General features: G+C 38.8%; 2 protein-coding genes across 3 annotated transcripts in view; one reads left to right on the forward strand and one right to left on the reverse strand.

The window, feature by feature from the left end:
* Positions 1–1,221: 1,221 nt before the first annotated feature.
* Positions 1,222–20,625, forward strand: LOC121462724 (ubiquitin carboxyl-terminal hydrolase CYLD-like). Its single transcript, XM_041674573.1, has 12 exons — positions 1,222–1,249; positions 5,336–5,715; positions 6,520–6,685; positions 7,509–7,650; positions 8,768–8,890; positions 10,730–10,821; positions 11,669–11,735; positions 16,180–16,312; positions 17,084–17,192; positions 17,936–18,054; positions 18,257–18,473; positions 20,222–20,625. Exons 2-12 carry the CDS (start codon positions 5,416–5,418, stop codon positions 20,404–20,406), a joined length of 1,653 nt encoding a protein of 550 aa, XP_041530507.1. The 5' UTR covers positions 1,222–1,249; positions 5,336–5,415; the 3' UTR covers positions 20,407–20,625.
* A 1,219-nt stretch (positions 20,626–21,844) lies between these two features.
* The window catches only part of LOC121462479 (H(+)/Cl(-) exchange transporter 3-like), a 29,230-nt gene continuing 23,300 nt past the window's right edge, over positions 21,845–27,774 (reverse strand). Inside the window, exons 1-2 of one of the 2 annotated variants that reach the window (XR_005976330.1) lie at positions 24,551–24,709; positions 21,956–21,976 (exon numbers count right to left, since the gene is read on the reverse strand). Coding sequence is in view for 1 of the 2 variants with exons in the window: in XM_041674061.1 (XP_041529995.1) it covers positions 21,891–21,976 (86 nt within the window). In the remaining variant the exon portion in view is untranslated. Of the gene's footprint in view, positions 21,977–24,550; positions 24,710–27,774 lie in introns of those variants that run through there. The other variant, XM_041674061.1, reaches the window with a different exon arrangement.

Raw genomic sequence — 27,774 nt, forward strand, 5'->3', positions numbered from 1 at the left:
TATAACATATTGGCTTTTTAAAAAAGGAACTTTTCTTGTTCCATAGGATCTACCTCAGACCCTGGAAGTAGAACCAGTTCTGAATTATTTTATACCTTAAGTGGGTCATCTGTTGACTCACAACAACAATCCAAATCCAAAAATTCATTGTATATTGATGAAGGTAATCTATAATTTTAGTCCTCTTTATAATGGTACCCTCTGTTTAATATGTAAGGGGAAATGACTTTTTCATCAATATTTGTTAATTTTGGAAACAGTGAATAGATCATAGCTAATATGACAATATTGCTGAACTAAAATATTAAACACAGTTTCAACTACACTGTTATTAGGGTTGAGGATACATTTGAAATATGTTAGCAGTCTGGGTTTTGTTTTGCTTTGTTTTTTTTACCCGAGACAGAGTTTCTCTGTATAGAAAGTCCTTGCTGTCCTAGAACTTGCATTATTGATTTGTGTGTAATTCTCTGCTTTTCCTGTTTGCATTTGTTTGTATACATATCTGTTATTCTTAATGCATGTTATGCTTAAAAGTGGAAACATACTAGTACTGAGTCCATTCCTAACTCTGATTTGTCTCCTACCCAAGATTTTATCAAGCTGTGTTCTGTGAAATGCACTGATCCAGCATACTTGGGTGGCTGAGAAAGTTTTATCAAGTCAGTTTAGTGCAGCACATTGGTTAGAGGTTATCCAGGCACGTGGGCATGTAAAGGCTCCGGTTTTTACAGTAAACAAGATTGTCCATGTTTATCTTGAAACCCTCCATAAACGCTTGAATGTAAAACACTGTAATGTGTAGGGTTGTTTTGGTCATGCTGATCTGGAAAATGTGACGAAAAGTATGAATAAGGTTTTCTTTAAAGCTTTTTAAAACTTCAAATAAAATTGACTGCTTCTGACTAACTTTTCAAAAATTAAAGCCTTTTGATAACTGATGATTATATTTTCTTACAGAAATTATATTTTTAAGTACAGTGTTGATTTTTTTTCACCTGAGAAATTACCTTTCAGTACTGTGGAGTCTTTAAAGAGAATCTGTAAGACTATAAAGATTGTGCCTTTTTTGTTGGAAAGGATTTCTTTGTTTTTTATGCTAAACTATGTTTCTTCCATATATAGTTAAAAAGTATGTTTACTATTTCAGAGAGCATGACACCGGAAAGGAGGCCTCCCAAACTTGCCTTTATGTCAAGAGATGATGGTGACAAAGGTTCATCTAGTATTAATGAACCAAAGGTTACAGGTATGGAGCCCATTCTTGGTAATTTACAATAAGATAATATGATTCTCCAAGATGTTAAATAAGCTATATGTTATTGTTTGTGTGTGTGTGTATATGTATATATATATATATATATGTATACATATAGTTTGTTCCTACACTTTATGTCAACTAAAATTTTATGTACATGATTTGAAGTGAGGATGTAGTAAAGAATCCACTGAAATGGCCAGCCTATGAGCTGTGGAGGGAGCTTTTTATTTGGATAAGAGAGAACAGCTGGCGGTGTTACACGCCTTCAATCCCAGCTCTCAGGAGGCAAAGGCACGTGGATCTCTGTGTTTGAGGACAACCTGGTTGACAGAGCAAGTTCCAGCGAAAAACACTAGAGGGGGAGAGAGAGAGAGAGAGAGAGAGGGAGGGAGGGAGCTTCTAATACACACCAGAAAAAGTTTCGACCTGTGTTCTGCTTGTTCTGCTGAGCTTTGTCTAAATGAACCTTTAGGAGCTGACTGCCATGCATTCACACGGAGTATCCACCGTTTCACTTGGGAAGAACAAGTCCCCAAGGATGGTGTCATGTACAGCTGCCAGGGTGCAGCTTTTGGTGCTTTTGCTTATTTTTTTGTACAGCTTTTCTGAGTTGGCTTGGGCAGAATCTTCTTTGAGCAGTGAAGACTGCATGCTTGCCACTAAACTTTTTCTCTAATTCATGAACCATCCGGACTTGGATTTTCTGGAAAGATTTCTTCTGAGAAACTGGTGCTAAAATAAGGATTGCTTTCTGACCATCACCAGCTTCAGTTTCCTTGGCTGTGGTGGGTGATACTGAGTTTCCAAGCTGTGCCTTGAGATCTGAGTTCATCTCCAGCTCAAGCAGTGCATGAGAGATGCTAGACTCGAAATCATGTCTTCTTGTCGTCATCAGGCTTCCTAGTCTTGGTGCTTGAGGTGATCCTGGCCTTCTCCTGAAAGAAGGAAAGTACCCCTGGTCATATGGGTCGTGGGCTGCATTGTCAGGCCATTGACAGGCACAGGCCGAATATTCCACCACATCCCTAATGAGGGCACAGAGCCTCGGAGGTCCATCCTCCTAAACTACAAAGAACAAGAAATTGTGTTAATAAAATTCTAAGATGTTTATATTGTAAATCTAAAAAAATATATTATTTCTTTTGTAATGTTGGGGATCAAAGTCAACAGAACCTTATAAGCTAGGTAAGTACTTTTTTACTCAGGTATTGTTCCAGACACTGAGATTACTTTTTTATTTTTATTTTTTGGTGCTTGCTTCAAATCTTGCATCTTACACAAACTAAAATAGGACTCTACTCCTGATCCATATATCCACCCAAAACCTGAATGTTTTTTAACTTAATTTGTTCATCAGCTTGTATGATCACATTTGAAGTTTATGAAGGGAAATTATAATGATGAGCCACTTATTAATGGGATGAGTTCTGAGAAGTGCATCATTCGGCAGTTTTTTTTTGTGTGTGTGTGTGTGTGTGTGTGTGACTTTTTAATGAGACCTCTTGTTTGTTCCCAGCTGCTCAGCCCCAAAATAATCACACAGAAACCATATTATTTGCAATACTGTTTGGCCAATAGCTTAAGCATATTTCTGGCTAACTCATCTTAAATTAACCCATCTCCATTAATCTATGTATTGCCACGAGGCTGTGGTCTACCGGGTAAAGTTCCGGCATCTCCTGTGGGGCTATATGGCTTCTCACTGACTCTGCCCTTCTTCCTCCCAGCATTCAGTTTTCCCCACCTAGCTCTGTTCTACTCTATCAGGCCAAGCCTATTTCTTTATTAACCAATGGTATTCACAGCATGCGGAGGAGAATCCCACATCATGTGACCATCATAGAATGCACTTCACAAACCTTGGTGAAAGAACTTTGTGTATGTCTAGGCTCTATAACACTGCTGGATGTTCTTTTGTTGACTGCAACGGGGTTTCATTCTGTGGATCGTGACCCCTTTGGGGTTTGAATGACCCTTTTATTGGGATCGTTTAAGACCTTTGGAAAAGAAAGATATTTATATTACAATTCATAACAGTAGCAAAATTGCAGTAATAAAGTAACAACGAAAATAATTTTCTGGTTGGGGTTTGCCACAGTTTGAGGTATTGTATTAAAGGGTGTCAGATTTAGGAAGGTGGAAAACCACTGTTATATGGTATGAATGATAGAGGTGAAATTCGTGAGCCAGTAATTTCATCAAAGTAGAGGTGACATTGAAAAATAGACTACATGGAATGATTTTTTTTTTGTCCAGATTTCTTTAGATAGTCTGTAGTGTCCTGGAACTTGCTCAATAGACCAGGATGGCCTCAAACTCAGATATGCCTGCCTCTACTAAGTGCTGGGATTAAAGGCTCGTGTCACCCCTGACCACCAGAATGGTTTCTTAGAGCTTTAATATAAACGGCTAACTTTTATATTAATTTTATTACTCCTACTCTCTCCTGTGTTGACTAATTACCAAACTTTTAAAGCCGAAGACAATACAATACTATGTATATGTATATTAGTTGTGTGAGCAGTTGTTCTACCATACGCATGTTAATTTATTTATAAAATTTCTTTTTATAACATATTGGCTTTTTAAAAAAGGAACTTTTCTTGTTCCATAGGATCTACCTCAGACCGTGGAAGTAGAACCAGTTCTGAATTATTTTGTTCCTTAATTAGGTCATCTGTTGACTCACAACAACAATCCAAATCCAAAAATTCATTTTATATTGATGAAGGTAATCTATAATTTTAGTCCTCTTTATAATGGTACCCTCTGTTTAATATGTAAGGGGAAATGACTGTTTCATCAATATTTGTTAATTTTGGAAACAGTGAATAGATCATAGCTAATATGACAATATTGCTGAACTAAAATATTAAACACAGTTTCAACTGCACTGTTATTAGGGTTGAGGATACATTTGAAATATGTTAGTAGTCTGGGTTTTGTTTTGCTTTGTTTTTTTTACCCATGACAGGTTTCTCTGTATAAGAAGTCCTTGCTGTCCTAGAACTTGCTCTGTTGAGCAGACTGGCCTCGAACTCACAGAGACTCACCTGCTTCTGGTTCCTGAGTGTTGAGATTAAAAGTGTACACCACTATGCCCAGCAGTTTGTTCTTATCTCTTAATACACCTTCTTAGGATCAACTGTTTCTAGAAATGAATTGACTCATTTAAAGCCTTGCCTATCTTCCTTTCTTTAAAATACACTACCTTCCTTGTTTCCTAGATATCATTCTCCTTTCATGTATTTATTTCCTTCATCTGTGCAAGTTAATTACCTGGAAATCCTTCTAGTTCCTCCAGTTCAATGGTCTGGCTGACTGCTCTTCACCTCTTAAACTGAAACCTTTTCTCCCGCTGTACTCACTCACTCTCTTAGGTTAGGTTAAGTGTCCCTGAAGTGGTTTTGGTTATTTGCCTGTATTTTCTATAAGTTCCTAGTGCTTCTACAGTGCTTTGTATTCAGTAGATTCAGTAAACTAAATGAAAATATAGTGTTCTAAGTCTCTAGGATGACTGCTTATGACATGGATTCAGTTATAAGCTAAAACACACAGTACAATCTACAGTTGCATACTACAGGTTACATATATACTCACACAGAAAGTGACCTGAGTGGGTATTTGCCACATCTGATTCTCGCACTGAGTGTTGTTTTGTGAGCATAGGCAGCATGACCTGCCTCTCTCAAGAATTCATTCATCATGGGCCGGAGAGATGGCTCAGAGATTAAGAGCACTGGCTGTTCTTCCAGAGGTTATTTAGAATTATTATTTAATTTTTATATCTCTTTATACTAATTTCTAATTTAATCACATTATGGGAAAGAAAATAATCCATGTGATACTGACTAGTCTTAGCTACCAATGCCAGATTACTGAGACAGGAATCTGTGGAGGTCGAGAAGAGGAGCAAAAACATTATTCAGAGCCAATGAGTTTACAGTGCTTTCAAGCAGACTTGCAAAGGGATCATGTGATCAGTTAGACTAGAACTTTGTATTGTTTTTAGAAGATGCAGTCATATTTAATGTTCTTGAACAGCCTTTTCTAATTAAGGACAATTTTTCATAGTTGCAGAAGACCCTGCAAAGTCACTTACAGAGCTGTCTCCAGACTTTGGACATTCATCACCTCCACCACAACCTCCTTCCATGAACTCCTTATCCAGCAAGAACAGATTGCACTCTCTACCGTTCAGCCTGACCAAGATGCCCAATACTAACGGCAGCATTGCTCACAGCCCACTGTCATTGTCAGTGCAGTGTGTGATGGGCGAGCTGAACAGCTTGCCTGTCCAGAAGAGTCCACCTTTGCCCATCTCTTCTGGTAATGCATACGGCCTAGAGGTGGGCTCACTGGCTGAAGTGAAAAAGAATCCCCCGTTCTATGGGGTTATCCGTTGGATTGGCCAGCCGCCTGGGCTCAGTGACGTGCTAGCTGGGCTGGAACTGGTAATTTGTTTTGGCTTGAAATCTACAACTTTTCTTCATGGGTTTTAAAACTACGTTTTCCTCTATTAGATAATTTCTTGGGAAGTTATTTTTTCTCAAAAAAAATTCAGTAGTAGAGGAAATATAGTATTGCTTACCTTCACCCTTTGCCATTGCTAAGGCTTCTCACTCACTTATTCCTCATGTTTGTGATCAAGGAATAGATTGATTTTTAGGCTAGAACATGTAGTCTCCACATACAAACAGAATGCAGCAAAGAAAGCAGTTCAGTGACCAGTTCTCCTTCTTATTCTTTAGCCTCCTCCCATTGCAGTCAGTTCAGGGATGTGACTGACTTTAAAATTAATCATGTTTGGAGTCTTTGGGAGAGGGGAAGGTTTTATTTTTGGCTCTAAAAAAAGTATATTGTGTGATATTTCATAACCAGGAGGGAGAATTTGAATAAATTTAGCTATTGCCTAAATATAGTTTTTAACTTTTTTTCACTTGTCTTCTTGCTGTTGAGGAACTAGGTAATTTATCTACTCCTGCCCCTTGATTTTAATACTTTTGAAATGGCTCAGGGAAACTCAGTAAACCAAGGAAGTTCTAAGCATGTATTTTGAAAGGAAATGCATCAAATACTTCCCGGAGGGCTAAAGAATTATTTTCTTAAACCACCAGCTGAGGGCCAAAGCACCAGTTAGTCAGTCCCTTTTCCTTCTTGCTGATCTGTTCAGAAAAGATTTGAAAGAGAAATTCAGAAAAAGTGAAAACTCCATAGCTCTTCCCGGTGTAACACATACCAAAACCTTTCTTTTTCAGGAGGATGAATGTGCGGGCTGTACAGATGGCACGTTCAGGGGCACGCGCTATTTCACCTGCGACGTGAAGAAGGCTCTGTTTGTGAAATTGAAGAGCTGCAGACCGGACTCTAGGTTTGAGTTTCTGGAGCCTGTTTATAATCAGATTGAAAGGTGTAATTCTTTAGGTAATTGGATACTTTTAATTTATTTACCCATCTGGAATGACTGTTTCTTGCTACATTTTAGCATCTGAGGGTGACAGTGTTTAAATGTTTTATTTACTTGCCAGTGTTCATGAAGTTTCGAAGTTGGTAAAGATTCTTACTTGGTGCATAAGAGAGTTGTCCTAAGAGGAGATATGTTGAAAGAAGAGTTAGGAAAAGTGTTTAGGGTCTAAAGACTGAAAGGTGGTGTTTTTTCTTCTCTTTTATTGATTATAGACATTAAATTTTTGGCAGTGTGGGTGGTAGAAATGAAAATGTGGTCCCTTTAGCAATAACTTCCCCCTCCGCATCTTTTTAAGTACCTCATTTCGGATGTCCTTATGAAGAAATCTGATACAGTCTGGGGATGCAGTTGGCTTGACAGATGGAGGACAATTCTTCTCATTGTCACTAGCTTGCTGATGCTGGCCTTTCCCTTAACAATACTGAGAGTCAAGCAGGGGGAAATAGGGAAAACATCTTTATGAAAAACATTTTTCTTAATGTTGAAGAGTATTTTGGAAACTTGTTTTCTTTTTATACTTGAAAATGAAACATTTTGGACAAGTAACAAAATATTCTTTGACAGATGCTTAATTGACTTAATTTTCTAAACTCTATATGACAGGAATGATGTTGAAAGTGAATAATTGAATTTTTATAAGTCCAGATAAATATCAGTAAACTAAAGTAAAAAAATGCAGAAGATGCCAAAATATACTTTAAATGATATATATATATATACATGCATATGAATATATACTGTCATGATTTAAAAGATTATTTTTATTTTTTATCTTTTCAGTATTTGGAGGCTACTTAAGTGAAGTAGTAGAAGAAAATACTCCACCAAAGACGGAAAAAGAAGGTTTAGAGATAATGATTGGAAAGAAGAAAGGCATCCAGGGCTATTACAATTCTTGTTACTTGGACTCAACTTTATTCAGGTAAGTTCCTATTTTCTGCAGTAAGTGTAAATAGTGCTGTGTGGGGGAGAGGGGAGACAGGTATGTGTGTGTGTGTATATGGAAGAAGGTGCCAGTTGCCTTTGAGTAGAGAAACTGACAGAGTTAGGAAAGATCATGAGATTTGGTCCTTAGTGACTAAAGAATTTCATATCCTATTCCTAGATCCAAAGCACTAATATAAAAATACTGCAGTGAATAATGAGTGAACAGATACTCTGAGGACATCTGCCTCCAGTGTAGATGATGGCACGTGTGCCAAGTAACCTGCAGCAAGCTATTGGCATTGTGTGCTGCGTGGGTTCTGGAATCTCGAGATGATCATAAAAATTCTTAATATTAAAAATTACTTTCCATGGGATCACTGTTGCCCTCCTTTGTGTAGTTTTCCCTAAAGTGGATCAAGTTGAACAGCAAGGATCATTAGGCTATGAAGATTGCATCTATAGCCGTAAGGGTTGTGCACTGCCAGTGAAGTGGATCTGCCACTCGGTAGGCTGTGCCACAAGAGTTAGGAAGTTAGTGTGGAAGTTAGAATTTTAAAGGAGAGAGCACAATAAAGGTGGGTCTTGTCGTTGCTGGGATACTTTTGATTAAACAAACAAGCAAGCATTACTATAATATTCCTTAGATTTGCTGATAAAAATTTATTTTAACTAAATTTATTTTCTTTGATACCAGCAAATTTTTATTGCTAATCACTCACAAGTTATTATAAGGAAATGCCTATCTGATGATAATGAAATGAAGTTGTCCTGACTAGTCTGATCTGGTCTTGACCAGTCTCTGACTTTCTCCCTATGTTGTCTGTGTGTGTGTGACCGATTTCTAGGCCTCTCTTGGTTTATGTAAACAAGCTTCTTTCATAATGTTCTCTGGCGTGTTTTCAACCTTCACGTGTATGGTGCAGTCTTGGTGTTTCTGGTCCGGATCTGCAGGGTCTCTGGGTACTGAGCACAGGGCCTGTGTGGTCTGTCCATGAGTTCTTAGGCCAGTGGTTCCCTACACTTTATCCCTTTGCCTCTTCCTACTCCTTTAAGAATCTTTCTCAAATTTTATTCTTTTTATAACATGAGGAAAATATTCTTTTATTTTGCAGCTTATTTGCTTTTAGTTCTGTCCTGGATACTGTGTTGCTCAGACCCAAGGAAAAGAATGATGTGGAGTATTATAGTGAGACCCAGGAGCTACTGAGGACAGCAATAGTCAATCCTCTGAGAATGTAAGTAGAAGACATGTGTTTTGTCTTTAGTTGGTGTTCTGTGTACTGTTTTCTTGTATAGTAATTAATTTATGCTCTGTACTCGTAGTAAAAAAAAAAGAAGTTAGTTCTCATGAAATACTGACTTTTTAAAACCTTTGTTTTTTGTCCTCTGTTTATGTGTGTTTTAGTCTGGGCAGTGCATTCTGTAAAATGATGGGACTCATTTGGAGTCATGCACTACAAATTTATCCCTTTGCCTCTTTGTCTAGTACATGACATTGCACTAGAAACAAGTGAGGTATATTAAAGTGACATGGTGTTTTGTTTATTTAAAAGAATTTCTTTAGGTCTTCTTTTACTCCTTTACTAAGGTAGTTGTAAATGTGCAGAAGACCATGTAAGAAGACTTTGATACATGATGCTGATGTGTGATGACTTCACAAGGCGTTTATGTGATGAAGAGTTAGATTATCCAGTGATCAGGAAACAGATAGCTCAGGGACATAGAGAACAAACTATGCAATTTAAAGTCCAACTGTGATCAATTTAAACTTTGTGGTACACTTTTCTTAACAGTGAAAATAAAAATTAACGTAATATATTTAAAAATAACAAAATATGAAACTATAAGGAGTATTCCAAACGACGTACTGTGTCACATAGCTAAGAAAGTAAATTAAAAGTGAAACAAATTTCTCTAGATACTTGTTTGCCTTACTTTTCTAATCATCTTATCCTTTAATTATGTGCTTTGATTTTAATATTAATTATTTTGTCTTACACAAATTTTAAACTCTCAGATTTTTCTTTCCCTATGTAAATGACACTAGAACAGCACAGGTCAAATCTTAACTACAAGGCATATTATCACAACCTTCCTTCTTTTTAAAATACTGTCAATCCATCAGTAAACGTTTTTTGCATACGATTGCCCAACTAGTCCAGAATCATAGTTATTCTAATTTTGTCACCACTCTATAGAAAACACTTGTTGCATGGCCTATGAGACCAAGGTGCGTCTTGTCAGGCATGGTGGGATATACCTGTAATCCCAGCACTTGATAGCTCAAGAGGCTAAGGCAAGATCAGTAGTTCAGAAATTTGAGATATATTTCTTGTGTCTGCAAATGTCATATCTGTTGTTTGGACAGAGGTTTCGCATTATGTAATGGAAGCACCCACAGGTAGAGATCCTGTTTTGTTTATTTGGTTTTTTGTTGTTGTTAGGTTTCTTTAATCTCCTTTTGTATTTTTGGTGCCCTACATATAGCATTACACAAGTGGTAGGTGTTTAGTGTTTGCTGACTGCAAAGAGCTACCAAGTAGGTGGATGGTCACTCTAAAAAGCGGGTACACAGTATGATTAGCTGTCTCTGACTTGTTCTTGTAAGCCCATGGTCTCCTATAGTCAAACAAAGAGAATGTCATAATTATGTTGACTGTTTGATTTCAGACTTTAGATTTTTAGTATCTCATCAGTTCCCTTTTCCATGTCTCTTATCCTGTGTAATAGAAGGGCTCTCTCAAATTTGGATATCCTATTTTATAAAATAAGTATTTTAATATAATAAGCAAATGCCATTTAAAAATTGCTTCACCCAGGCTTCATAAAAATTTCAGAATTGTATTAGTACATGGTAGTTATTTTTAAGGTGTTTAATAGTATCTGGAAACAATTCTGATTCTCAGACTTTCACTTTTCAAACTTCTGTAAGAAGCCTACAGTTGTTTCTTAAAAATAAATGCCTTGTCTCTTGTTTTTTTTAACATGTTACAATTGTATGAAAAGTACTTGATTATTAAGATGTGCCATATGACTCACTGTGCCAGTGTCAGTTAATTCACTTTTATCAACAGATATGGATATGTGTGTGCCACAAAAACTATGAAACTGAGGAAAATACTTGAAAAAGTTCCTGCTGCATCAGGATTTACATCTGAAGAAAAAGGTGACCCTTTTAATTTATAATATATGCATTGAAAATAACTTGAAAGTTTATCATCTAGTAATATGCTAAATTATTTCCTGAAATATACCAATTTAGTTTAGAGGATTAAATTTAAGTTAGATTCATTTGAGAGGACTAGGAGTATACTCAGTGGTGGAGTATGTAAGAGGCCTTGGGTTTGATTCCCAGCACTGCAAAAATATGAAAAGTTTCTTTTCTATGTGACATGCATATTTCTCCTGATTTTGTGATTCTTCTGAAGTGATGTGATGTGGAAGAAGTCTTTAAGAGGCCAGCCGGCTGGCTCTACAGAAGATGACCAAGTAAAGAGCTGTCCTTGTCCCCAGCAGGGCTGTTCGGAGCTGCTTCTCTTCCTGTGATAGGGAGAGTCCCCAGCACTCAGTTTCTCACTGTGCTCCCTGTTGAAAGGGGCTGTGGAGCAGTTGGCCGGCACTTCTGTCTGCTCACAACTGAAGAATTTGCTCAGATTCAACTCCTGAATTAGTTTGTTAACAGTATACTATAACCAGCTGTGGCATTTATACACATGGCTATTACTAAAATAGAAGAAAAAATAGGGCATATACCAGGTATATTCTACTGAACCTCCCAAAAGACATAAAAATGATTTTACTGTGTGTGAATGAGTATATTCTGTTAAATAGGGCATCATGACAACAAATGGAAAAGTAATGTTTTATTATAAGTTTTCCCTTGTCAGGAGAACCTGAAATAACTAAACTTTTAATTAATATGTCTCTCTTAAAGAATAGAATGGTTTTTAAATTTTCTCTGTGATTCACTTGGGTTTTTTTGTTTTGTTTTGTTTTGCTTTGTTTTCTCCTAGATCCTGAAGAATTTCTAAATATCCTGTTTCATGATATTTTAAGGGTTGAGCCATTGTTAAAAATAAGGTAGGTCTCAAGCTGTCTAGAAGCATTTCAGAAGCAGACCTTCTTTTACACTGCCATTGCCCAGTAGCTAAATGTTGCTAGCATAGATGTGGGTTTCACTAGCTGCTGTCCTCTCTCTGAGCTACACTTAACTTCCAGGGCACAAGTGAACTGTCCTTTTAATTAGCCCTAGTGACAGATGTGCCCACAATTTAATTACTTATGAAATTGCATGTTAATATTTTTGAAAGTTCAGTTAGTGAACTTTTAAAAGGAATCTTATTCTAACTGAATTTAAAAAAAGAAAAAAAAACAGTGAGAGCATTGTTTTTGGCTTCCCATAACTTACAGTTAGCCTTAAGTTAGTTCTTTCGTTCTCAGTTTAGATCTTCCTTCTCCCCATGTTGAAAGAATACCTGAGTTTACTGTGATACAGTTCTTAGTGAGATGTTTGAAATGTCTGTGCTTCCCAGGTCATTTGAATGGTGGCCCCCTCTTGATTTCAGTCTTGGTTTCTCTGGTGGAAATTTTAGGAGTGTGCTGCCTACTTTCTTAAGAACCCACACTGATGAGTTCTCTTTCCTCTTGTGTCTAAGCAATGCAGTTTGAACCAGGGTTAAACTGATTGTAGGAGCAAGGAAAGTATCACAGTTAAAGTTTGGTTCTCTTCAGAAATCTCTAACTAGTGAACTGGCATGATGCATAAGCTGGGTGTACATACTTATTAGCAAGTCCAAGTTGGTAATCGCTTTCTATGTACCTAGAAAATCCAGAGAATTATCTACAAAGATTTAAGAAAAGAATTTATTATAGTCTAGCCATGTAAAAATTAATCATGGAAAATCAACATTTTTTTATTCCTTCAAGCATATAGAAAAAGGAATATTTTATGTTTTAGGAAAGAAAAATAAGCAATCATTGTTTTCAAAGATAGAGTTAAAAAAAGATTTACACTGAGCTACAAGGCAGATTTGATTAATCAGTGAGAAAGAGTAAATAATTAAATATGTGAATTTTTTGGTTTGTTTTATTCTTTTAATGATTTTTACATTCCAACTACAGTTTCCCCTCCTTCCTCTCTTCCTAGTCCTTCCCTCCCACCTTCTCCCTCTCCCCCCATCCTCTCCTCCTTCATTTCGATTCAGAAGAGGGCAGGCCTCCCATGGATATAAAGCAAACATGGATATAAAGCAAACATGAGGCTCAGAGTGTGAGGTACAGTCCATCTTGGTGCAGTTGTAGTGGGACTGTACCTCAGCCGGTGTCCCTGCTTCTGCAAGGGAAGCAGATGGAGATGAATGCAGGTGCTCAGCTCACTTTCTCCTTCTCATTCTGGGGCCCAAACTTGTGAAGTTCTGCTGCCCATATTTAGGGTGGATCTTCTCACCTCAACCCAATCAGAAAACTTTTTTACAGTTATGTTTAGAGGTTTATCTCATAGATGATTCCAGATCCTGTCAAGCTAACAATATTAACATCACAAGACCACTTATTGTCAACTTGATACCCAAATATATCATTTAAAAATACATTTAATTTTATTTTTAATTGTGTGTATGAATTCAGTGCCAACAGAGGCCAGAAGAGGATGTCAGATTTCCTTAAGCTGGAGTTACAGGCAGTTGCAAACTACCTGTTTTGGGTTCTGGGGACTGAGCTTTGGTCCTCTGTAAGGGCAGTGTGCTGTCTTAACCTCTTGATAGCTGAGACATTTCCTACCACTTTTGGTTATGAGCCTTAGTTTTTATTTTTTTTTTAATGGCTGAACTCTCTCTCTCTCTCTCTCTTAGGCCCCAAGTTTTTTGAGACAGGATTTCTTTGTGTAACAGTCTTGGCTACTAGCTGTCCTGGAATTCACTTTGTAGACCAGACTGACTTGAAACTCACAGAGATCCGCTTGCCTCTGTCTCCTGAGTGCTCAAATTAAGTGCATGCTTCACCACACCCGACTTAAACATATGATTTTAAAGCTATTACTTTCTACTCTTTGTCCCGATAGGTTCTTGGTCATCTTTAATGCAGAATACATTCATTCTAACTTCAGAAGTTTCCATAATTTTTAATGTTCCAACACTGTTCAAAAATAGTCTTTTTAACCATGAGTTCCTGAAAAACCAATAAACAAGTTTTGTACTTCCAGCTTACAGTGGCACAGGGTTGGTTCTCATCCAAAAGGAAGGAGTTGGGGGCAGAGCAAGCAAAGAAAGGCCAGAGCAAAGCAAGAGTCACAGAGCATCAAGGCAGGGCGACCCCGGCTCCTTGTGGCTGGGCAGTGACGTCACAAGCTGCACACACTCATCATGGAGCTGCAGGATTTTGGAATGAGTATAGGACCTCAGGACTCACCTATTATGGTCCAAACCACACCAATCCGTGAATGTTTTTATATTCATGTTTGTAAAATGTCAATATCCACTTTTTAAAATTTACCAAATTTGTATTCTTGTGCCCTTGGATTGTCCATGGTGGAAAATACAACCCAACTAGCATGGCTTGGTGCAGTTTCACAACTTGGTTATGATTCTGTAGGTTTCCAAACTTCTAAAACACTAGCCATGGGGTTATTTAATTATTTTTATCATTTTCTAAAATTTTCATAAACCCCATGTTGTATATTGAGTATGTTTCCCCTGTACCTCCATCCCTCTGTCCCTTTCCATGTCTCCCTCCTCATAGTTCCTTTGTTCCTTAGGCAGCATCACGTCTACTTTCATGTCATATACAAATTAATGCTTTTTGTCTCTCTGTAGACGATCGAGGAACCATAAATGAGAGAAAACATACATTGTTTCTCTTTATGGGACTGATTTAATTTGTTTAGTATGTTTATTTCCAGTTAATCCATTTTTTATGACTGAAGACTTTATTCTTTACGGTTAAAAGGACTCCCCTGTGCATATGATTTGAGGAGTGATTTTTGTTGTTTTGTTTTTCGTTTTAGGTTTGGTTTGCTTTTTTGAGACAGGTTTCTCTATATAGTCCTGACTGTCCTGAAACTTGCTTTGTAGACCAGGCTGGCCTCGAACTTACAGAGATCCACCTGCCTCTTTCTCCTGAGTGCTGGGATTAAAAGTGTGCACCACCATGCCTGGCCCTGGAAGTAAGGTTTGAGTGGCTGTTGTTCCTCCCAGTTTTCTGCTACAGTGTTAGGACACTATGTATCTCTTCCTCCATTAACTAGCTGCCATGCCTCCTCCTGGCCATCCTTGATTTTTCTGGGTGTGATTTTTTTTTACCTCCATTATTTTTGTTTTCTCTTCTATGCTATTTTTAACTATGAATTTTTTCTATGATTTTTTTCTATGACTTTTTCTATGATTTTTTGTAGTCATCAACAACCAATTAAAATGTTATTCTAGAATAACTGCTAGTTTCTTGAATTATAATCTGTTCTTATTAGCTTTGAGTTCTCAAGAGTGCTGTAGCTAGTTACCAGATTTTATGTTTTGTAAATTCAGGACATAATTTGCTTGGGGCAGCTGAAGATCACAATAGGCTGCTCCCTGAATCACAGAAGTTTTGTGATTAAAAACTGCTGACAGTTTTTTTTTTCTAAAACTCTTGAAATCTAGACATACATTTAAATAATCTGATTCTAAACCCAGACACTTGGCTAAAAAAGATAAGCGGTAAGCTGAAAGATGAAAAACAATTTTCTCAGTAGAGTTAGTTTTAATGGTTACTAGTAAGCTGGTAAGGGAAGGGAGATGTTGGACCCTCATGTTTCACTGTGACCATTTACCTGGTGTTTGTCAAGTTGGTGGGTGAGCATCTAAAGAGCTGCTGGTAGCTGAAAGCCTAGAGGATAGTTGTTAGGGTTCCTGGGAGTCACACCTTGCCCTGCTTTGACTTGCTAGGAAAGTATCCCTCCCTCCCTCCCTCTCTCCCTCCCTCCCTCCCTCCCTCTCTCCCTCTCTCCCTCCCTCTCCTCTCTCCCTCCTCCCTCCCAGGGCTTTTATTTTAGGAAGTAAAGAAGTTTGATTTAGAAGGTCTAAGAGTCTGTCACTGAGGCATTGTAGCATTTGTTCTAGTCAGTAAAAGCAGTGCTCACAACTGTCTGTAACTTCAGTTCCTGGTGACCTGACATCCGTGGTAAAACACCAGTGTACATAAAATAAAAATTAATTTCTTTAAAGTAGCTGCTACTTTCTAGATTTGGAGGGAGAAGAACTGATTATTGTTCATATAGTGTTTCTTGTCTGGAATATTATTCTACATTTTTCTTGTGATGGCAAGAGAACTTTCGAATAATTTATAAAGAAGGCAGAAGAACTAATTTATGAGGTCTTCTGCATAAGCACATTTAACTATCTCATCCGAATCATTGTCTTTCACCTGGTGTGTGGACAATCCAAAGCTGGACACGAGCATTATGATGCTGTGTCCTCAGGTCTGTCAGACGCTTCATACTCGATTCAGGCATTTGGTAAGTGGCTTATATGCAATTCTTCCTGTGTGCTCCCAGATCAGCAGGTCAGAAAGTCCAAGACTGCGACTTCTATCAGATCTTTGTGGAAAAAAATGAGAAAGTTGGAGTTCCTACAATTCAACAGTTACTAGAATGGTCTTTTATCAACACCAACCTGAAATTTGCAGAGGTTAGTGATTCTAACTGGACTTGTACTGCTACTTTATTTTGTTTCTTATCAATGCTAGATATTAAACTCAGGCCTTTTGTACACACTACCCCAAGTGCTGCCCCACTGAACCACACCTAGCTGTCACTGTGCTTTAACCAAGAATAGTTTGAAGAAAGAGTTAAGAAGACACTTTTTTTTAAAAACAAAAAGGTATTCTAACTTTGTTCTTTTTAAAGATAGCCGCTTAGCTTAAGATGGAATGTTTTGGATTTAGGTTGCAAAGGGAACAAAAGCTAATTTTTAAGTTAAAGTAGCTTAATGCAAAGATATGTGTGCATACATGTTTATGTTTTCAGTTGTCATTTTTCCCATGCATAGTATCTAAACATGTCAAAGGTAATGTTATTTTTTCTCCCTCTGCTAAGAGATAAAATACCAATAAATTCTTGTGTATGGGTTTGCTAATGAATGCAATAGAAACGTCTCTTTGACTGTCAGAATGTGTGATCTCTGCAGTGCATGCCGTGGTCTGTTTTATCATGTTCGTCTCCGGGGAAGTCTGGAAAATCTGTAGCTTATTGCTGCTCTGCATCCACACTGCACATTCACAAGTGGGCTCTGCTTCATGGGCCAACAGCCCTGCTGAAACCACTACTGGGTTTCATAGGGAAACTCGTTAGTACAGGGGTTAGGACTCAAGGCTTTGGACATGCTAAGTAAGCGCTATATTGAGCTAAGTCCCCAGCTCCTTAGGACTTTGGTTTCTAAAACTATGTGTCTTTTTTTTAGGCACCATCATGCTTGATTATTCAGATGCCTCGGTTTGGAAAAGACTTCAAAATGTTCGAAAAAATTTTCCCTTCTCTAGAATTAAATATAACGGATTTGCTTGAAGACAGTAAGTATATAGTCCTTTCTTTGAGTTTTGTTTTGTTTTGTTTTAGAAATAGTTGGCCTGGACTTTTCATTAGTTATGGATATAGTACTTCTGACAGGTAATTCAGTATTTGAAGAGCTTAGACATACTAACTCAATAATTTGACTGCTAGAATTTATTCTAAAAAAAAAAGAGGTAAAAATAAATCATTTAAATGCAAATTTACTTACTATCTGACAAGAAATTAGAGACAAGAAATGTTAATAAGAGGGAAGTGGTTAACTGGATCATATGTCTAAACAATAGAACTATGTGAAAACAGTGTGTGGTAGTTATAGTGGAAGGGAAAGCATCGAGAGGCTAGATGAGAGAAGCTTGAGATACACGTGTACCTGGGTGCACATACTTATATAAATATTCAGACGTAAAAGTGTTACAGAACGTTCATAATGGCAGTGATTTTTACTTACTGACTTAAGATCATATGTGCTATTAGTCTTCAATACTTATTTTATATCTTTGAACATTTCATGACCAGAAGAACAATTCTAGAATAGGTTAACAAAAATGGTTATATGGAAAAAAAAAGTCCTTAAAAATACTTCAGATACAAAAAAAATCCAAATGAAATTTTAAGAGGGTCAGAGAGGACTAGGCCTTTCTTCTCCCCAACCCCCAAGCATTCTTGTTTTCAAAGTATAGCTTTTATTTTTAAGGACAGAATGTCGTTTTTAAAAAGGCTTCTTCCTTCCCTCTTTGCTTAGCTCCCAGGGAGTGTCGCATCTGTTTAGGACTTGCTATGTTTGAGTGTAGAGATTGCTATGAAGACCCCGACATCACAGCAGGGAAGATCAAGCAGTTCTGTAAGACCTGCTGCACTCAGGTAATCCACACTCACTGCACCAGTCAGAGTCAAAGGGCATTTTAAACATTCACAGTAAATGTTATTGCTCATGTCTCTTCTGCCGGTGTGTGTGTGTGTGTGTGTAGAACTTGGCTGGGCTGGTCAATGAAAGTGATTAGAGTCTGCCCTTGAAACATGGCATTTAGCTCACTTGTGGTATTTTCTTCATGGTCCATTTTAGGTTCACCGCCATCCTAAGAGAATGAATCATACCTATCACCCAGTATCACTTCCCAAAGACTTGCCTGACTGGGACTGGAGACACGGCTGCATCCCCTGCCAGAAGATGGAGTTATTTGCTGTTCTCTGCATAGAAACGAGCCACTATGTTGCTTTTGTGAAGTATGGGAAGGATGATTCAGCCTGGCTCTTCTTTGACAGCATGGCTGATCGAGATGGTATTTAAAACTCGTCTTTTGGAGGGAGATGCTTCCTAGTGAGAGCACGTGTTTGTGGTAATAGGGTATTTTGTGAGCAGATTCTTGAAAGGATACCACAGTGGGACGGACTTCAATCTTCAAAGGGTATTACTAATTCTGCTCCTCAAACTAAGGAGCAATAATGTTGTGCCATCTTGGTCCTTACGTGGATTTGTTAAAGAATCCTAGCCATAATCCCAGACTTGGGAAGTAGAGGATTGTGAATCAGAGGTCAGTTTGTATTGCATAGTGAGAACCTGTTTCAATTTGTCCAACCTCAAAAGAAAACAAAGATCCTAAAATTTATTTAGAGCTGATTTTACCATCTTCTTCCTTGCATTTTTATATACAGTAGAGTAGCCATTTATTGAGGACAGAAATGCCAAACTCTGTGGGAATCCTTTGGTCATGGAAATCATGCCTGTTTTTCTATTGTCCAATCTAACATTAAAGGTGGTGAAGGTTGCATGGTTTGAATTTACCTCAGTCTTCCTGATCTCATGCGTTTTATTTCAGGAAGAAACCTTTTCTCATTGAGATGTTTTTAGGAAGCTTAGTCATTACTTAGTACACACTTGAGTGACAGGGGTCTTGGTAGTAAGGTACTTGTCACAGTACCTGTCCATACCCCATTTACACTACAGCTCTTCTTCCAAGCCCTAGTTCCCCAGGTCTTCAGGTGTGACACTTTAATAACCAGAGGCACCAAGTGACGGCTTCTTGACCAGAGGCCCAAGCTGTAGACCAACAGTTCTTCATTTCTGCATAGCTCTGATGCCTGATGGCACAGCCCACCCCTGTGTGTGCTTCACTCAGCATTAGCAGCATAACTTTTGGGAACGCATCTGGGAGAGCAAATCTGATCATCAGAGCATGTGCGCGTTCTGATGATTAGTATCTAAAACAGCCGTGCTAGAGGTATGCAAGTATGTTCTTTTTTTTTTTTTAAATAATTTTTTTTATTAAGAAAAGAAGAAAAAAAAACATAAACAAAAAACAAGTTTCCACCTCCTCCCAGCCTCCCATTTCCCTCCCCCTCCTCCCACCCTTCTCCCCCTCCTCCCACCCTTCTACCCCTCCCCCCACTCCTCTCCCCCTCCCTCTCCAGTCCACAGAGCAGTCCAGGTTCCCTGCCCTGTGGTAAGTCCTAGGTCCTCCCCCCTCCGTCCATATCTAGGAAGGTGAACATCCAAACTGGCTAGGCTTCCACAAAGCCAGCACATTAAGTAGGATCAAAGCCCCGTGCCATTGTCCTTGGCGTCTCATCAGCCCTCATTGTTCGCCATGTTCAGAGAGTCCGGTTTTATCCCATGCTTTTTCGGTCACAGTCCAGCTGGCCTGGGAAACAGTAGCGCTCACAATTGGCTTCTTGTGGAAAAGTGTCAGACTGTTAGTGTCTGGGAAGGACAGAAAAGTCTGAGGGGCCTAGAGCAGCAGCCTGCAAATCGGGACTGCAGCTTTTCCTAAGTGCATGTCCTTTTACCAGGTTTTTTTTTTTTTTTCACTTTTCTCTGCTTGAGCCCTCTCAGAAGCCAATAAAAGGAGACCGTAATTCTAGAAACTGAAAGTCAAACAAAGTTTTGTTGTTTGTTTTCTTTTGTTTTGTTTTTGATTCTGGGAGTCAGTCTTCACTAAATTCTAGGATAGTAAAATTGTTCTGGTTGGACAGGCTGCCAGGAGGACTTAGAAGTTTGCTGCCCTAATGAGAGCTGTCTCTCTCTCCCTAGGGGGTCAGAATGGCTTCAACATTCCACAAGTGACACCCTGCCCTGAAGTGGGAGAGTACTTGAAGATGTCTCTGGAGGAGCTGCACTCCTTGGATTCCAGAAGGATTCGAGGCTGTGCACGCAGACTTCTTTGTGATGCGTACATGTGCATGTACCAGAGTCCAACCATGAGCTTGTACAAATAACATGTCATCTGAAAGGGGCAGAGGCCAAGCACAAAGCTTAACACCATGTGTCTTCCAGCTGGCACCCATTATGGGCAATGGGTGTCTTTTTTGTTGATGGCCCTTTAGCAAAGGATTCCTGTGTTTTTAAACAAATTATTTTTGTGTTCTTGAAGTATTTAATAAGCATTTTGCACTCTAGGAAGTATGTTTTGTTGGTTTTTTAAAAGTTTTAATGAAGTTTAGTTTAAATTAAGTTAAGTTTGTTTTTTTAAGTTTATTGAGTTTATTGCATTGATAATATAATATTTTTGGAAAGATACAATTTTAATTGTTACGTCTAAAATCTTTTAGTCCATTGAGGATGTAAGTAAATATTTCTTCTTATGGACCAAGGATATTAAATCGTTTTTCTTTTTTGAGTGCCTTGAGGAAGAAATAATATGGTTTTACTGAGTCTGCTGGTGGGTGGCCTTAAATGGCATTACTTTATCCTCAAGAGTACCGCAGGGTCCTGGCCACTCTCCTGGGAGTGCTGACAGTTTAGTATCATCCGATTTGAGTTCTCATTTTCTTCCCAACGGATTTGAGGGAGAAGGGCTTTGATGTAGGGATTGTCCTTCCAGGCACCGTAGGCCTCTGCACAGTTCTCTTGTGCTTTTAAATACTGCTTATGTTCACTAATTATTCATTCTAAAGGGATTATGCAGGAGATGCAACTGTCTTTGGTTTTATATTATGAAATAGCCTTGTATTGTGGGATGTTAACTCTGGAGAGTCGCCCTCATACTCAAAGTATTCATTAAAAACAATCCCCTGATACTCCCTAGGGGGTGTGTGGCTATTATCAGGCTGACCCAAAGGAACACATTTTGTATTCCATTTCCTTTACTGGTATCTTGTTAAAAATTTTTTGCCTGAAGAATATTGTTTTGTTTGTGAAAACATGAATAACATTGTATAAAACAGTCCCTTTCTGTCCGAATGCTCCAATGTAGCCTTAATTTTGTTAGAGACGATTGAAGTGCTGTTATGGAAATAAATGTACCATTACTATTTCTGTATCAGTAAAACGCAGTTTTATGGTTCTTTCTCTTTGAAAAAAAATTTCTGCCTTCCCCCAGCCTCCCATTTCCCTCCCCCTCCTCTCCCCCTCCCCCCACTCCTCACCCCCACTCCTCTCCCCCTCCTCCCACTCCTCTCCCCCTCCTCCCACTCCTCTCCCCCTCCCTCTCCAGTACAAAGAGCAGTCAGGGTTCCCTGCCCTGTGGAAAGTCCAAAGTCCTCCCCCCTCCATCCAGGTCTAGGAAGGTGAGCATCCAAACTGGCTAGGCTCCCACAAAGCCAGAACATGAAGTAGGATCAAAACCCAGTGCCATTGTTTTTGGCTTCTCAGCAGCCCTCATTGTCCGCCATATTCAGAGAGTCCGGTTTTATCCCATGCTTTTTCAGTCCCAGTCCAGCTAGACTTGGTGAGCTCCCAAAACGGGGTGAAAACTATTATGTCAGAAGGAGAAGGGGGAAATGTGGGTACAACAGACACTGGTCGTGTGCATCGTTTTCAGAAGGACGTAACTGTACAAAGCAGAATCTAGGAGGAGGATGAAGTAAAAATACAGTTATAATAGGATGTACACATTGCTTACACTTAGAAAACCCAACAGATAAAATGTATAGATAGAAATAGAGAAGAAATACACAAGAAATTTACAAATTTGATCTAAAACATACATGGAATAGTCCATCTTATACTGCCCCCCTTTCCTTCCCTGAGACAGGTCTATGTAGCCCAGGCTAGCCTTGAACTTGAAGAAACTGCCTGCTTTTTAGTCTTCCTGGTGCTGTGATTACATTTGCCCCAAGTTCTAGATTTCTTTTGCTTTTTAGTAGAACACATACAAAAAATTAATCCAGTCTGTGTTTTCAAAGGACATTCTAGGACAATTTATAAAAGTGGAAATTTTCTAGGGCATATTTCCTGATCATAGCTTATGATAGAAGAAGGGGGATGGGAGAAACAAACAGTAAAAAGAGACTCCATTCAAAGCCATTTAATTACTTGGAAATTACAAGGAATGGTACAAAGCAGTCTTTTACTAAAATGTAAATGAACCTAAAATTACCAACCTCACAGAAAGCAATAATGGAGGAAACTCCATACAAAACATACGCGATGCTTTATCCTTATTGGAAATTCATAGCCTTAAATTATCCCTATTGGGAACTCAGAGCCTTAAATGTTTTATTTTTTAAAAGAATATAGAGAAAAATAAAATTCAATTTAAAGAGTTATAACACCACCAAAATTAAACAAGCAAAATATTGGAAGAGAAAATAAAGATCTAAATTAACAAATAGGAGGTGAGGAGGAAAGCAGGAAGGGCAGGTCGGCTGACATGTAAGAATGCCCGCACACAGGTGAAGACCCAACAAGTTTCTGAAGGCTCAAAAACCGCACAAAGAAAGAACCAGAGTCTGATAATGTGATGGAGAAGGCGCAGGGCCACAGGGCAGGCAAGAGAAACATAGAGTGGGCTGTGGTTGTCCCTTGTCCACGCTTCCCTGTCCCAGAAGAGGGCTCTCTCTTGTTGGCTTTGTTCAAAAATGCGGAAATAATAAATAATATTTTCAACACAGATTATACAAAATTACTTGGTCTAGACACTTTAAAAACAATCAAGAATGAGACTTAACTGCCCAGATGAAGGCATGTGACATCTACAGGCAATTCAGTGACTCCTCATGGACTGGGACTTTGCTCTGAAGTATATTGATGGGTGTTATGGAATATTAGGTGAAGATGTGTTACATTTGTTTGTGCTGTGGAGCATTTGTTTAATGATGCAAAGATATGTTGCATTCTCTTACACTGTGTTTGTTTCACTCTGTGAAGCTGTGTTACTGTGCCTGCCTGAAACACCTGATTGTCTAATAAAGAACTGAACGGGCCAATAGCAAGGAAAGAGAAAGGATACGTGGGGCTGGAAGGCAGAGAGAGAGTAAATAGGAAGAGAAATGGGAAGAGAAGATCAAGGAACAAGAGTAGGAGAGAAGACATTGGGGGCCAGTCACCTAGCTACACAGCAAGCCACAGAGTAAGAGGTAAAGAAAGGCATATAGAATAGAGAAAGATAAAAGTCCAGGAGCAAAAGGTAGATGGGATAATTCAAGTTAAGAAAAGTTGACTAGAAATAAGCTAAGCTAAGACCAGGCATGTGTAAGAAAGAATAAGCTTCTGAGCATTTATTTGGGGGCTGGGTCGTGGGCCCCCAAAGAACAAAGAGAAAAAAACAGCTACAGAGGGAAATTATTATTAGCAAAATCTACTTGTGTCAATAAGGGAATACTAATATTCCAAATTTTAAAAATTTACCTGAATGCTGGTGTGCCGGCATGAGTTTATCTGTTCCACTTGTGTGTAGGTGTTATTGGAGGTCAGAAGAGGGCATAGGGTCCCCCAGAACTGGAGTTACAAGCAGCTGAGAGTGACATGTGGGTGCTGGGAACCAAACCCAGGTCCTTCGTGGTAACAGTAAACTCACTTAACCACTGAGCCATCTGTCCATCCCTCATATCCCAATTTATGTTGTTTGGTTTCTCGAGACAGGGTTTCTCTGTGTAACAGCCCTGGCTGTCCTGGAACTAGCTCTGTAGACCAGGCTGGCCTCAAACTTACAGAGATCTGCCTGCTTCTCCCTCCCAAGTGCTGAGATTAGAGGTATGTGCCACCCCCTGCCCGGCCTTGAGCTTTTCTTTTCCCCTCATCTCCCAATTTTGATGGGAATTCTATGGCTATATAAATGAATGTGCATCAGTGACAGATCATGTTAGCAAATTACTTTCAATTAGTTTAGAAATATCAAAATTCTTCATATTGTAACTTCAACTTTTCTGTAAGTTTGACAGTTTCAATTCTTTTTAATTAAGAAATTACAGAGAAGTGAAAAGACTTCCTGCCAATTTACTTTAGCAATGCTAGTATCAGATAAATAGTTAATGTTTTAATGCATAGACTATTTTGTTACTAAGAATAAAAAGCTAACAAATTCAAACAAGGAACTGCAATGACAAATAGGCCAAAAAAGGTACTTTAGCAGTAGTCAAGATAATGCAATTTAATGCAACATTAAATTAAAATGTTAATCAAATATCATAAAGGACCTACCAGAATTATGAATTTTTCAAAGCCAGTATGGGTTATTTGGGGCATGTTGGCCGAGTGTTCTCGCACTTTGATGGAATATGGCTAAGCCCTCTGATTTTCTGGTGTGAACTTGGCAAATCCATAAAAAAATAACCATTCATCTTGACCCAGACATTCTACTCTGTAGGATCTATTTATTAGAGAAGGAAATAGAAACAAGAATATTTATTCCATCTTTGTTTTTAGTAGCATAAAACCAACATTTAGAATGACAGCTAACTATTACGATAATGAATGAACTCTAACTATGCCATAGATAAGAATGTAACTATTACTGGAAGGCTATACCAGCTGACTAACAAGAATTCCATATATTTGTATGTGGGTCTATATGTACAGGTTTGTGCATGTGTTCCCCTCCAAAGGGGAAGAAAAATATGCAGAGAAATAGATACAATAGAATCCTCTTGCTTAAAAATAGTATATATGTGTGTATATATATTTATATATGCTTACATAAATGCATAGAAAAATTTAAAAGGAATCCACATAGGCTGTTCCATCGATTAGGGTGAAAAGTTTATACAAAGACAGAAGAAGAGAAATCATTTGGATGGTATTGTACCATCTTGACTAATTTCTATCACTCTATGTGACAACTTGTACCTGGATCGCGGAAACTCTGCCCATTTGGTTAAACTAATTAAGGAAGAACACTACTGTGAAAACAGTGGGAAGTATCATCTGTAGATCAACTGCCAAGCTCCAACGTAGAAGATGAAATCTGAGAAAACCAGCAGTTGGAAGCAGGACAAGTAACTAACAAGCTCAGAGAAAAACATGTGAGGATGGAGATCAAATGCACGGGTGAAGACCAGCGTGCCAAAATCAAGAGAGATGGCTGTCTTAGCTAGGGTTTCTAGTATTGTGAAGAACACCATGGCCACATGCTTACAGAGGAAAACATTTAATTGGGCAGCTTCCAGTTTTAGAGGTTCAGTCCATTATCATCATGGTGGGACAAGGGCGTGCAGGCAGACATGGTGCTGGAGAAGGAAGTGCTGAAGAAGGAGCTGAGAGTTCATACATCTTGACAAGCAGGCAGAAGAAAATGGTCTGAGCGTCACACTGAGTGAAGCGTGAGCAAAGGAGACCTCAAAGCCCACTCCCACACTGACAGACTTCCTCTAACGAGGCCATGCCTGCTCCAACAAAACCACATTTCCTAACAGTGCCCCTCCCTTTGGGGGGACATTTTCTCTCAAACCATCACACTGGCTAAGAATGGATAAGGACTTAGAGCAGGGCTTGCTTGTTGTGTGCAAGTCCGGGTCCTGCTCCAGTAGTCCAGATTGTTCTAGAACTTACTATATACTCTGGAGGAGCCTTGAAATTGTGATCTTCCTGCCTCAACTTCCTGACTGCTAGAATTAAAAAGTGTGTGTATGACTCAGGAGTTGATTGTTTTATTTACCTAGTTTTTCTAGCTTGTTTACACTGTATTGTTACTGGTTTATTACATTTACCATTGGGCAACCTCATGCATGTATATAAGGCATTCTGAGAATTCTCAATCTCTACCCTTTTTTTTCTCATGCTAACCTTTGTCTATCCCCACCCTTCCTCCTTACAAATTGCTTTCCCCATTCTTATTTGTTTTGTCTTTGTGACTTACTGATTTAACCAGGGTTATCTGTGTGATTGTGGTTTTGGAGCTATCCATTGGAGCCTGGTGGGCTCTGCAGTGGGTATAAAATGGAAAAATGATGACGTCGCCTCTCTCAGAACCCTTCATTACCCAGTAGTTCAGTAGGGAGGAGGTAGGGCTCCGAGAACTCTTTGATCCATGATTGACTCTTAAAAAGCCCAATTTTGTGTGGGCCCAGTGCAGACACCTGCAGCTCCAATGAGCTCATGTTTGCAATGGCTGTATCATGTCCTGTGCCAGGGATCAGCTTTGACAAGGATACCAGTTACCAGAGTAGGGGCATGGGGATTAGAAACTTAAGTAAAGAGAACGAAGAGCACAAGTAAAAATAATAAAACAGAAGCACAGTATAGTATCGAGAGTGAGTTCCAGTGACTACTGAAATTGCCTGTGGTTGATTTTCCATACACTTTTATACCCCAATACAACAGAGGGGAGAAGGCAAAAGATGCTTTAACAAGGTGCAAGGGACAACTCGAACAGTTATTTGCTTCAATACTTTGAGACATCAAGCCATTAATCAAGGCATCAAGAGGAAGTCATTCTGTTTAGGCAGTGAGCCCACCTCTAGACCAAGTATCCTGTAGGCAGCCACTCCATAGGTCAAACCTCCTAATTCAAAAGAAGGAGCAGAAGTATGCTTGAATTCTCTGACCTCCTGTCAGGGTGTAGAAGATCTACCTGCAAGGCCCATCTTAATGTCCAAAACACCAAGTAACCACACCCTAGGTGAGGGTGGGTAGCTACACTTGGGGTCAACAACTTTGAGCAAGGTCAGTTCCCTGACCTTCAGACAAGATGGAACAGACTCACATTTTTGGGGCAGACCTCCACAGCCCTGAAGATAACATTTTACAGCTCTTACATTCTTTTAGCTCCTTCTTCCACAATGTTCTTTGAGCTGTAGAGGGTTGATTAAGAACACTCATCCCTCACTTATTCTCAGTACCTTGTGTAGCTACTTAGTCTCTGAATTTACCACCATTGGTTGCTAAGATAAATTCCCTTGGTTAATGATGAAAAGTATTTTCCTATGTGTATAAACATAAATATTTGGAAAGCTGCTTGGTCTACGTCATCTAGCTAAAGCACAGTAGTACATTCTTTCCTAGGATCTATGGATGTTAAATCTAATCAGAGAGTAATTGGTGGCTATCATTACAGCTATACCACTATTGTACCAATGGGTTCATCTTTCCCGACAGGTCGGCATTGTAGTTCGTAGAGTTCATAGTGGCATAAGACTGTTGAGTTGTCCTCACCACCACTGCCTCAGAAGCCTGCATATATCTCCTGGCACTATGAAAGCTAGCCAATGGCAGGGAGCTTCTAGCTCAGATATAGATATCTCAATATCTTGCATCTAAAGTGTATGATGTCTTCAGTAATAGGGTTTTTAAAAAAGATTATTTTATTTATTATGTATACAGTGTTCTGTCTGTATGTTTGCCTGCATGCCCAAAGGGGGTGTCAGATCTCATTATAGATGGTTGTGAGCCACCATGTGGTTGCTGGAACTCAGGACCTCTTGAAGAGC

The sequence above is a fragment of the Microtus oregoni genome, unplaced genomic scaffold (assembly GCF_018167655.1).
Source record: "Microtus oregoni isolate MIOR12 unplaced genomic scaffold, Mior012 000025F_ref0000491, whole genome shotgun sequence".
Lineage (NCBI taxonomy): Eukaryota > Metazoa > Chordata > Mammalia > Rodentia > Cricetidae > Microtus > Microtus oregoni.